The sequence below is a fragment of the Rhineura floridana genome, chromosome 2 (assembly GCF_030035675.1).
Source record: "Rhineura floridana isolate rRhiFlo1 chromosome 2, rRhiFlo1.hap2, whole genome shotgun sequence".
NCBI lineage: Eukaryota > Metazoa > Chordata > Lepidosauria > Squamata > Rhineuridae > Rhineura > Rhineura floridana.
In genome coordinates, this window is record NC_084481.1 from 221,898,217 (window position 1) to 221,910,305 (window position 12,089).

Below are 12,089 nucleotides of genomic sequence, written 5' to 3' on the forward strand. Positions count from 1 at the left end.
CACCCTGTAAGTTAAGGTCTGTGGCTTCCTTTATGGAATCAATCCATCTCTTGTTTGGCCTTCCTCTTTTTCTACTCCCTGCTGTTTTTCCCAGTGTTATTGTCTTTTCTAGTGAATTATGTCTTCTCATTATGTGTCCAAAGTATGATAACCTATGATAAAGTTAGCTGGGATATAAATAAGGTGCTCACACTAGTGTTTAAAGACCCAAGTGACTGAGACCCCAAACATCTGGAAGACTACTTCTTTCCCTACAGACCCTCTTGGTTTTTAAGATCAGCACAGGAGCCCGCTTGGTTATTTCACCACCCTCAGAAGTTTGGGGAGTGGCAGCCCGGGAGAGGGTATTCTCTGCGACAGTGCCTAAGTTAGCGAATTTCCTTCCCACAGAGGTGCATCTGGCACCTTAATTATATAGCTTTCATTGTATGCTGAACAAGTATCTCTTCACCCTGGCCTTTTGACACTTGAGATATTTTAGGACCTTTGTAACTGTGACTTTACAACAGCTGGTATAGCACAGTGGGGAGGAGAGCCTGGCTGGGAGTCCAGAGTCTGTGAGTTCAAATCCCCGCTTGTGTCTCCTGGATGTCAAGGGCCAGCTAAAGATCACCCCACAGGGAGTGGCTCAGGGGTGACATGCCCTGCCACCTGTGCAGCCGTGGGCAAGATGCATAGTCCCAAGGAGCCCAGTTGCTCCCCAGCTGGCAGTTGCGGACAAGGAAGAGGCTGGCTTGTGCAGCTGTGGCAAGCTGAGCAGGCCCTAGCCAGCTGGGGAGGACTAGTCTCAGAGGGAGGCAATGGTAACCCCCCTCTGAATACCGCTTACCATGAACACCCTTATTCATAGGGTCATCAGAAGTAGGGATCGACTTGAAGGCAGTCCATTTCCATTTCTATTTTAAACTGTTGTTTAATATTGTGTTTTATATTGTTGTGACTCGCCCTGGAACCTTTTGGTGAAGGGCGGATAATATCATCATAATACCAGTTTTCAAATGGTTGTCACAACAACCCCAAATGAGTCTTAAAATGGATCTCGTACCAATGGCAGCACCATTTAGTTTTTTTAATGGTAGAACAAGACTCTCTCAAAAGTCAAGAGTTAAAAGTGGGCCTTGTTTGCAAACCAGAACAGAATGAAGACCACTTCACCCTACCCCCAACATGCATTAAGAATGAAAGAGAGGTGCAGGTTTATTTATTTATATCACACCCCTCCTCCCAGTAGGAGCTCAGGGCAGCAAAGGTTTGCAAGCACATGTACCCAGTAGTATAGTGGCAAATTCAGGTGCACAGTCCCTGCATATCAGACACAGTCATGCCCCCCTTGTTTTGCTGCTGGGTTGAGAATGAGATCCTTGTTAATGCCTTCTCCCATAACAGATGCCCCTAGGAACCAATAAGTATGAAGAGTCTTCTCAGTGGCTGACTTACCTCCTTTCACTCTGATTGGCTCCAGTCAGCAGGAAAGGACAACGAAGCATGTTAGAAGACTCTTCCTTTCATACTGATTGGCTTGCAGGGTGCTGAAGACATTGGGACCCTGCTCCCAAAAAAGTAAAGTGTCTAAGACTCCCGGAGACCCCTGCATATACCATGAAGGTAGCCAATCAGGGAACCATGAGTGGTTGTAGCTTTTTGAAGAATGTAGGCCCAGGAACAAACCCAGGTTTGCCTCTGCGTAACACATGAAATAGCTCATCTGTGTCGATTGAATGGGGGAGTTAAACACACAGATCCTCAGTGGGGAAAGGGGAAAAAAGGGGTCAAAATCTTTGTGGCTCCCAACAGATTTTCTTTATGCATTTTTAAAACAAAAAGAAAAAAGATTTCGTTTATAACTCTAACATGTTTTATTTAATACAGACAGCAGTTCCAATCACGATTGTCACCGTTTCTTTTTTCCTTGTCTTCAAACAGCACATACCAATACACAATTGCAAAAAGGAAGAAAAACTCCACACAGAAAAAAAACACTAAAGGGAATTTAGTTGAAGTCTTTTTTTTTTATGCGATTGTCAAACCTAGGCTAACCACAGCACAGAACTAACACGGGGGGGGGGGAGGTGGATAGGAGGGGGGCAAAATAGTTCACTATAAAACAGTGAAAGAACTTTTTTTAATAAAATATAGTTCATTCCAATAGCTTTTCTACATCCTGTATGCTATAAAAACTCTCCCACAAAAAAATTAGTGTCTTTAAATATACATATTTGAATCTGAACTGCATCAAGATTAAAAGCAATTAAAAATAACCAATTTCTCTCTTTCCTTTCAAAACGATTTTCACAGTATTGGTTTTGGAGTAGAAGACAAATCCAGTGTTTTGTTTAAGTAAAGTAGTTATTACAGTAAAATCCTGACTCCGGTGAAATCAAAAGTGAAAATGGAGCTGGAAAGGCCTTCCCAATTATGTTCTCTGCAAGACAGAGCAGCTGCCGCATAATAATGAAGCTTATGTGTGCAAGGTTTTAGTACTTTTCTTGTAGAGTAAGGAACCCTTTTTTAAAAAACATGCTCAGAACTATTGCAACTTTAAAAAAAAAAACCCAAAGAACAAACAGAAGTATTCTCAAAAGTGCAAACTTTTTAAAAACAAAAGCCAACCCAGAAAGGTTAGGAGATAACAATCTAAACCAACACTTCAACAATTTGCTTAAGCTGGACACATCTGCCACCTCCCCACCCCTCATGGCATGCCCCTCACCAGAGTTCCAAATTTCTAGACTCAAATGCAAACTAATTTTGACACTCTGTTCCACCAACCCACTCCAAATGGTGTCATATGGCACTTTTAAAAGTTTTTTTTTTTAAAGATCCTTCTACAAGCATGGAAGGAGGAGGAAACAAACAAGTGCCCCAACCCAGAAACCTAGACACATTCGCACATGCATACGCTGCCCATTCACCACCATAGGAGGTGCAGATCCACTGAAGTGGCACCTCACTTTCGCCAATCTGGCACTCTCCAGATGCTTTGGACTACAACTCCTAGCTGGGATCAATAGCAGCTGTAGTCCAAAACATCTGGAGGAGAGCCCCAGGTTTGTGGCAGCTGCTCTGTTGCAATTAACAAGGAAGCTGTTGCAACAATGGCAGCTGGTGGCTCTGATGTCAGTAGGGCAGTGAAATCCACTCTGGTTGAAGCTGAAACACCTTGGCAATCCCCTCAAAAGTTCAGACTAAAACCCAGAGCAGATTCCACTGCCCCAATGACATGGAGCCACCAGCCACCACTGTGTTGCAAGTACCAAAGATCCATGCTCATACAGGAATTCTCACCGGGATCAGGGCAAAAAGCGTGCTACATTCCACGCACTGTTTCACACTTTCATCTTTTAAACATGTAAAGAATACAATTAAAATTAGATTTCAAGCCTGTTATTCTGAAAAAAAAAGCTCAAAGTAAGCATCCATTAAAAAAATCTAATAAATACTATATCAAGTATCATCAGGAGGAAAAAAATATATTTATATAACTTAAAATTTAAAACAGAAAAAAAATAACTTAATTTTTGAAGGTTTTGTTCAGTGCTATTTCCAATCCAAAGGGGAAAAAAACATGAAGTAAGACCACAGTACCATAGTCACATATCTCAGGCATACAGTCCTCTAGCATGCCTTGCATATGTTAGCAAGAATATTTTGTACAGTAACAAATGAATTCCATTTAGACGTACTATAAATAGAAGTAAAATTTCACATTAAATGTGCACTCATAATTTAAGAGAGGAATAAAAGAGGAATTGCAACCAATCAGTTCTTATTTGAACAAAAAGGACTTGATTTCCCCACTATTCCTGCCTCAAGCAGAGCTGCTGTATTGCTATTAATATTGCTCCTTCATAGCAGTTCTTCCTACATATACTGGATTGGAACCAACAGAGGGCACATGTGCACAGGAGAAAGCAAGCCACACACATAACTCTGCACTAGTTCCTATAGTTGAAGAGGCAAGTCTTTTAATCTCAGAGGGTTGCCTCTTCAGTAGTGGGAACTGTTATGGCAAAAAACAAACAAGGCTTTGACTGAGCACATCATCCCCTCATGTGGCTTCATGTCCCCCCTTTGTGCGGGGGGTGGGGTGGATGGGAGAATCACAGTAATTAGAAATGCAGGACAATTTTTTTTCTGCAGCATAACATAACACGCCCTTTAGGGCAAACTATTTCAGTGCTTCCATAATATTAGAATTAAAAACAAAAAAAATCCAAATGAGATAGTTTCACTTTAAGGTATTCCCAAAACGCCAGTAAATTTGACTTAGCTATCCTTCTCCAGTTCTATTCATTAGATGCCAATGCTACAAAATTATATTCCAGCACAGATATTTCTTTTTAAGTTTCACATATGCAAAAATATACTTTGAATGACTGTAAGGCAGCATAACCCGATATTTAAAGACTAAAAGACACTCTGGGATTAGGCAGAAATATGTGAAGTAACACCCCAAATTTGTTTTAACTATACAGCATTTCAATTTCTCATAACTAAAACAAACAACCCCCCCCCCAAAAAAAAACAATGCGACAATGCTTTGTTTGCCTGGAGTGAACCATGAGAATGGCCAAATTTACCCAATTTTGTGAAGGCAGCGCACCATTTACAAATCAGTGAAACATGGCTAAATCTGACCTATGAAGATGAACAGTTAATATCAACAGGACCAAAACAAAGCAGTGGCGAAAACTGTTGGGAAGACTTAAACCTTTAGTGTAGCAAAAATCCTTAATTTAGCATTAGCTATTTCCAATGTTGGGGAAGCAGTACATGCATCACACAAGACCACAACTTTCTAGAACATAACAGGCACCCTCGTATTTGTGAAACGTTGATGCTCTCTCTTTGAAAGAAACTGTTCTTTAAACGGTCTACATATTACAAAAAAACTTAATACATTTTTCCTTAAAGAAATGATATGGTAGCAGCGCCTTCACTTACTTTGATCCCTTCTTAAAACTTCAAGGCCCCATTCCTTTGGATCCACCCTTCCCCACCCCCAGGCTGGTCTCCACCAGCTGTTCCAACCAGATGTGCTCTTTCCAAGGGTTAGGCAAGGCCCAGTGAGTTCCTAAAGGGGGAAGGGATGAAAAGAAAGCAAAAAAAACAAAACAAAACTGGTGCACTTATCTCCTGTTGGCGTCCTATTTCTGACTTGCAGATGCTCTCAAAAGATCCAACTCATGCTGGTGCTCATGAAAAGACGGATGAAAGCAAAAGAGCATGTGAGAATGAATATACATACATGTGGGTATGTAGCAAGAGCATTTACATACACGGGCATACACAAACACTAAGCGTGTGAGGGAGTGCATTCACTGGCCTGGCTCATCGCTCAGTATTTTCACCAGGCTTCTGAAACTAGACGTGGGCTAGGAAATTAAAGAACGGCCAGGCCTATTCCTATGCCTTTAACCAAAGTTTGAAATGCATGAGTGAAATGCTCTCAACTGCTAATTCACCCTCCATGGCAGGAGTTAAATGTAATCAGCTGCTAATGTACCCTTGGCCAACCTGTTACCCTTCAGATGCTTTGGACTACAACTCCCATCAGCACCAGCCAGCCTGATCTTGCTCCCAGTGGGAATTTACTTGCAGGAAAGGGCCTTTGTTAGGAGAAACGAGGAGTTCTCATTAACAGAGGACAGGTTTTTACTTAAGATGGCACTGTTAGGATGTTCCCATCTCATTAAGCACAGCACATCAAACTTTCAGCATTTTGAGACCTCCACCCATGAACATGCCTACCCCCCTCTTTTTTTTGCAGCAGACAGATCATAATAGTGGGGCCTCATGTTGGCTCCTGTGCATGGAGGTCCAGATTTACATTCAAAGTTTGATGCACAGTGAACAACAGGTAGGGTTAAAAAGATGCAGAAGACAGCAGGGTCACCTGACTCTTTAATAGGTAGATCAGGGAATTCCAGCAGGTGTAGCTTGATAGGCAACTATTAAAGGCGCAGGAGCCCTGACTTCTTTTGCAGCTGGCTACCCTAGCAATAGGGCATCCCAATCCGTATAAAACCCACATGTTGGGGTCTTTTCAGAATCAGGCATGAGAGATTGCACCCGGCAGCTGTAGAATATTTCAATGCCATTCACAAGAATTGCAAGTTCAGGTGGAGTTGAAAACACATTATGAAAGGCAAAATACAACAGCAGCCAGGTGAGCTTAACTCAGCAGGAAAGGTTTCAAAAGACACCTGCCGATAAAGGTCAAGAGAATTTCCACAACTGCCCTACACTGATTTCCAGACCTCTTTTGAGTTATCATGAGGATTCTAGACATTCCCCTAGGGGCACATGCCTTTCTTCCAGACAGCCCCCCCCACCAAAACTCCATTTGTCTGGAGCATATTAAAATAAAAAGTTACATCCAGAATGGGAGAGAAACAGAAGTCATTATATTCCAAAATTGCCCACCTGAGGCAGCTGCAATGTAGACATGAGCAGTATTTTTGGGGGGAGGGGGAGAGGAGGTGGTTGCTGAATAGACAGCACAGTCTGATCACTTAAGGTGCAGCTTTGGATCAAGGTTCACATTCTCTTTCTCTTTAAGAACTTTTTTTAAAAAAACCACTTCCAGCTTAGCAAGAGAGCACCATCAAAACCAGGGGTGCACAAAGCAACCCACCCCATGCACCTATTAAGCCAACCAATGGGATTAAATCAGCTTCTATCCAAGGATTTTGGATTAAGCAGTTTTACAGACCAAGATTCACCTTACCTGTCACAGAGAGGGAAAAAAAACACAGAACGTGACTTGCAGTAGGTGCAGGCTTACAGAGGGCCATGGGTGGGAGAGATGTGGCGCATAAGGGCCACCTTCCCCCATGAAATGTAGACCTACATTATCCCACCCTCCTTGCTCATATCGTTTGCCCCAAGTGAATCGGCATAAAGAGCACATGAAATCTTTTGTCAACAAGAAGAACTTTTCTCAAACCACCAGTGACTTCACAAGGCCACAATGAAATTTGCGGATGTGTCTGTATAAGTCACCCGACTGAGTGAAGCGTCTCTCGCACCACTTGCAGCCATGCGGCTTCTCTCTTGTATGCACCACCGCATGTCGGCTGAGGTTGTGGGAGTACTGGAAGCTCTTGCCGCACTGGCCGCAGGTGTATGGCTTCTCCCCCGAGTGAGTCCTCTCGTGCCTTTTCAAGGTGTACATGCAGGAGAACGTCTTGCCACAGAGCGCACAAGTGGGCACCGAACCGTCGGGAGAGAGCCTGGTTCTCGAGCCGTCCTTCTCACGGAAGTGAGAACTGAGATGCAACTGGAGGACATGCGGGCTGGGGAAGACTTTGCTGCAAAGCGGGCAAATACAGATATGGCCTGGTGGCACCAAGACCCCTGATGTTGAGATGTCGGAGGAAGCCATGTCATCTTCGCTCGCCTCCCGCTCTTGGTCGACGTCTTCCTCCGGCACATGGGAATCGCCGTTCCCTGCAAACATGCTTCCTAGCCCCATCATAAGGCTTGTGGCAGAGTTCCCGAAGCGGTGGCTTTCCAGGCTCCTCGTCTCCCCATCCGACAGGGACTCTTGTTCGTCTTTGACAAGGGGCTCACTCCCCTGCTGCTGTTGGCCGTCGGACGCCAGCTGTCCAAAGATGCAGGAGGGCTGCAAGGCATCCCGCCCAGCCACAGGCTTGCAAGACAGATCTAAAGCACACTCTGCTTCCCTTGAAGCCAAAGGGTGAAAAACAGCCCTTTGGGACAAAGGTCCCACGGAACTACTGACGTGAGCTCTCATTTTTTCAGCTGCCACGGTGTCCAATTCTGCCTCAGCTGACACAGAGTTGATACCGACAAGATCAGAAGACCAGATGGGGTAACCACTGCCCTTCTCTTTCCCGGTGGCTCTTGCATATTCTGCAGCAACCATTTTCTGTTTTTCCCTGGGGCTGAGCTCCTCGTGCCCCAAGGGTGCTCCGTTATCCAGGACTTGCCCTTCCTTTCCCAGCCGAGCCCCACTGCCACCGTCCGCCTTCTCGTCCACGCATAATTCCTTATCTTTCAGCTTGCCCTTGCAGACTTTCACAATGTCGTACATATGAAGGTAGCTGGCTGCAGCCAGCACATCTTCAACCGGAAGGCTGTTGAACTCCAGCTTGCCTTCGTACATGAATTCGAGGAGCAAGTCGAAGGCCGGGGCTGTGACAATGTCACTGTTCAGATGGACAATGTCCCTTTTGTCTAGCTGGTCCCTGTAGAAAAGATGGAAGTACATGCTGCAAGAGGCGAGAACAGCTCTGTGGGCTCGGAACTGTGCGTCTCCAACTAAAACAGTACAGTCACACAGGAAGCCCTGGTGACGCTGCTGACTCAGACACTGCAGTAACTGCCGGCTATGGTCTGGAAACTCCATTCTTCCTTCATAACCTGTTCAAAACAGGAAAAACTTGAATGCTACTGTATAAGCCACATGCTTTCTAAGCAGCTGTTAACAAACAAACAAACAAGATTGGCGAGGCGGGGGTAACTGGAGCCTTGGAGATAACAGTTCAACTGTCCACTGTCGATCATTTTTGTTTCAATTGCTTTAAAAAGAGAGCTATTCCTCCCACACCAGAACACCTGCTTCAAAAACAGGAAAAACTTGACTCTTAAGTAAACCAAAGCTTCTAAGGAAGTAACGCCTCCAATCTTTGTCTTAACACAGTTTTTAAAGGAGAAGAGGAAGGGAGACTTTAGCATTTAATGCATTCCTGGAAATCTTAACTTCAGGACATCACTGTGGATATTTTATAAAAACTAGTACATGCTGCACACATGCTATTTTTACAAAAACATGCGTGTTCTGCACCCTGCACAAATGCCTTCATACATGAATAATCATACACATACCGTCTTTTTTTAAAAAAAAAAAACCAACCTTCCCACTTGTAAAAAAAGGAACCTGCATTTCATGATATCCCTGAAAGTTATTAAAAGCAAAATGCATTTGGGGGGGGGGGGTAGAAGGAAGTCTCTATACTCAACTAACTACACTAAGGCACCCTTAAGTGGGGAGGCAGTTTCTCAAACACCTTACCTTGAACAGCTGCAGAGCAGGGAACTGAAGAGCTCACAGAGAGGGGAAAAAATACAGCACCCCCCCTCCAAAAAAAAAAGTTCTGGGAGACCTCAAGTTGGTGTTTCGGGTTTTTTTTTTATGTGGGTGGACATCACCCAAAGGATTGGGAAGAGAAGAGGCTTTTGCTCGCCGGTAACGAAAGGAACCTTGTATGCGTGGGGGGGGGGAAGAGAGATTGGGAGGGGGCGCGAGCGAAGAGCGAGCGTATGGGAGGGAGTGCTCCGTTTGCTAATTACACCGCAAGCTGGAGAGTCAGCTGCTCTGACTTCACTGCGATGGAAATGCTACCTCCAGCTGTGCCCCTTTTAATGCCATATGTTACTTCAAATCTAACTACCAGCCAACCACAGCTTGCTGCCTTTTAAAGTTCCAGCGACCTCCCCCCCCATTTATAGCCATCTATTAAATCTCAGACTTAAACTGAGCGAGTCCTTCCCTGCCGCCGCCTCCTCTTTCCTCCGCCCCCCCCCGCCCCGACACGGGAAAGTTGCTTAAACAACAAAATCTTATTCCTAGTCGCTCGTCATGGAGGACGTTAGAGCTTGACCTTTGGAGAGATGCAGGGAACAGCAGCGCGAGGAGGAAAAGAAAGTTAGGAAGTTGCAGTTTGCATACTTTTTTGGGGGGGGGGGATATAACAAACACACACATCTGAGATCCAGAATGCCTTTGGATGCTCTCCTTTTTTGCTCCCGCACTCTCTTCCCCTGTCCTCAAACTTCTTTACAACTTTTTAAAAGCCGAGGCCTTTGTGCTCCAGAGAGTTTTAAAGCGGAACCAAAAGGCATCCAGCAAACATACACAAACGCGCGTGCAACCCAAACTCCCAGGAAGAGATGGAGGGTCGGTGGTGGACTAGTTTTGGAAGGAGGGAGAATAAAAGAACCACGCATCACCAACCAACCAACTACCCCCCCTCCCGGCCTTTTTAAGCAATGGAGAATGTGCAAGCTTTAAATACATACACACACACAACACCGCCGCCGCCACGGGCCGCAGCTCCCTCCGCTTACTTACCAGCCTGGCTGGGTGTTGCTCAGGGGTGCTGCTGAAGACCTGCATGTGCGCCAGCCTCTTCGCCTCCCCTCCCTCAGCTCCCCAAACTCCGAGCCTCCCCCAGATGTGTGTTGCTGCGCGCGCGCGCGCGCCCCCACTCCCCGGGTTGCTCCGTGCGCTGTTTCTTGTTGCTGGCAACCCAGCGGCGGTGCAGCGCTCCCGTGTGTGTTGTGAAGCAGGTTGTTAGCCGCCGCGCTCTCGCGATACTTTCTGCGTGTATGTGTGTGTGTGTGTGTGTATATATGCCGGCTTGCGTGCGTTTTCTCTTTTTGCCTTCTCAGTTCATACGCAACAGCAGACCCAGCCGCTCTCTCCCCAGCTTTGGCGGCGGCGGCAGCTCCTACTGACGCCTCTGCGGCCGGGGGACGCGCCTGTCTGCTACGCGCAACTCGGGGAAAAAAATAATTGAAGGGGAAAAAAAACACGCCACCTCTCCCCACCCCCTTTTCCAAAGTCGCCAGCCTGCCAGGGCTTCTGTTCTGGGCAGCGGCAACAGCAGCTGCTGTTGCGTCCTCAGCTGCTTCTTTGCATTTGTAAATCCTCCCCTCCACCCCCTTGCCCGTTTTTCCTTTTCCTCCTCCCCCCCATCCCGATCCCAAGTCTCCAGCTGCCGCCGCTGTTGCTACTGCAGGGGCTGGAGAAGCAGGAAGGTGTTTGTGCCCTTGCGGATAGCACACGTCCAGACATCCAGTGGCGCTTTCTTTTATGCAAACTCCGCTGGAGCTTTGCAAAGGGACCATTTGAGGAAAGGGAGGAGGGGTATCAGAAGACGCAGGGGTGAAGCCCTCGGTAATGTTTTGCAGGAAAAGGGGGGGGAAGAGTTATGTTTAAGCAAGCAAAAAGGAAAAAATGTTTGCAGCATGCAGATATATTTGTGGGGGTTTTTTTGCAATATTGTTCAGACTTCTTTTAAAAAAGGAAAAAATACACTCCTTGCGTATCTACAGACTTTGGAAAGAAACGGGCACTTTGTTTGCAAGCACGAAAGGAAACCCACTGCGGAGACGAGTGAATTACGCGCGCACGCACGCACACACACACACACACAGGCAAGGAACTGCAAGAAAACGTGCCGGGAAATAATATAAGCTGATCCAACAAGTCTGTGTATGAGGATTTGCTTTAATTGGTTTTTCCCTTATCAAGGAAGCGGCTCCAGATTCGGAGAGGTTTTGCGCGGAGGACCTTTGGAAATCCAGAAAGTGCGCTGACTCGCAACCTGTGATCCAGGAAGATGTGTATTGGCTCAAAGCTGTGATCCTGTAGGCACTCTCCAGGAAGAAAGCCCTGCGCAGAAGTAAGCCGGGTTGATTTCAAGACAGCCCTGCGCAGAAGTCAGTGGGCCTTTCGAAGACGTACTGCGTTTTGAAGTGCCATTAAAAATAAATTAATAAAAGGGATGTATTTCCTAGTGCGGTGCCGCACTTTCCTTATTTAGAAAGTAAAGGTTACTGAAATCGATGAGGTTCAGGCTTACTTCAGATTTAAGGACTACAATCCAATGCTCACTTACCTAGAAATAAGCCTGTGACCGTAGTGTTACTTTAGATTTGCGATGCAAGGTTGCAATCCTACACACACTTACCTAGGACCTAGCCCCATCCAATACAGTGCGGCTTACCTCCGAGGAAACATGCATAGGGTCGTGCTGCAAGGATGGGTGCTCATGCAAGTTGGTGTCCTGTACAACCCGATCCGGTGCGTGCCTAAGTAAGTATTTCTGAGCGTAAAAGAGTCTGGTATAACCCCACACATTTTACAGCTACTGTATAGTGAAAAACTGCTTTTGATTGACGGAATATATTCTAGGTACAAGTTAAGATGGAAGCAGAAACACGTTTTCCTGGGAGTAAGTCCCACTGAAGTCAATGGGGCTTACTTAGGAGCAGACATACCGGCAGTTTGGAAGATAATAGAAATAGCAACATTTCACTTTATAATCTCGGGTTTT

General features: G+C 45.7%; 1 protein-coding gene across 2 annotated transcripts; it reads right to left on the reverse strand.

Moving 5' to 3' along the window:
* Positions 1-2,103: 2,103 nt before the first annotated feature.
* On the reverse strand, positions 2,104-10,657 carry LOC133377729 (zinc finger and BTB domain-containing protein 18.2-like). Of its 2 annotated transcripts, none has more exons than XM_061612306.1 (2): positions 10,100-10,657; positions 2,104-8,388 (listed from the first exon to the last, which is right to left on the reverse strand). In XM_061612306.1, exon 2 carries the CDS (start codon positions 8,372-8,374, stop codon positions 6,944-6,946), a length of 1,431 nt encoding a protein of 476 aa, XP_061468290.1. In that variant the 5' UTR covers positions 8,375-8,388; positions 10,100-10,657; the 3' UTR covers positions 2,104-6,943. The 2 variants fall into 2 exon arrangements, with proteins under 2 accessions (XP_061468290.1, XP_061468291.1); XM_061612307.1 differs by lacking the exon at positions 10,100-10,657 and adding an exon at positions 9,041-9,997.
* Between the last annotated feature and the right edge of the window lie 1,432 nt (positions 10,658-12,089).

What these genes read in the sequence shown, in the direction of transcription:
- LOC133377729 (XM_061612306.1), bottom strand. Translation starts at nt 8,374, where the DNA reads ATGGAGTTTCCAGACCATAGCCGGCAGTTACTGCAGTGTCTGAGTCAG.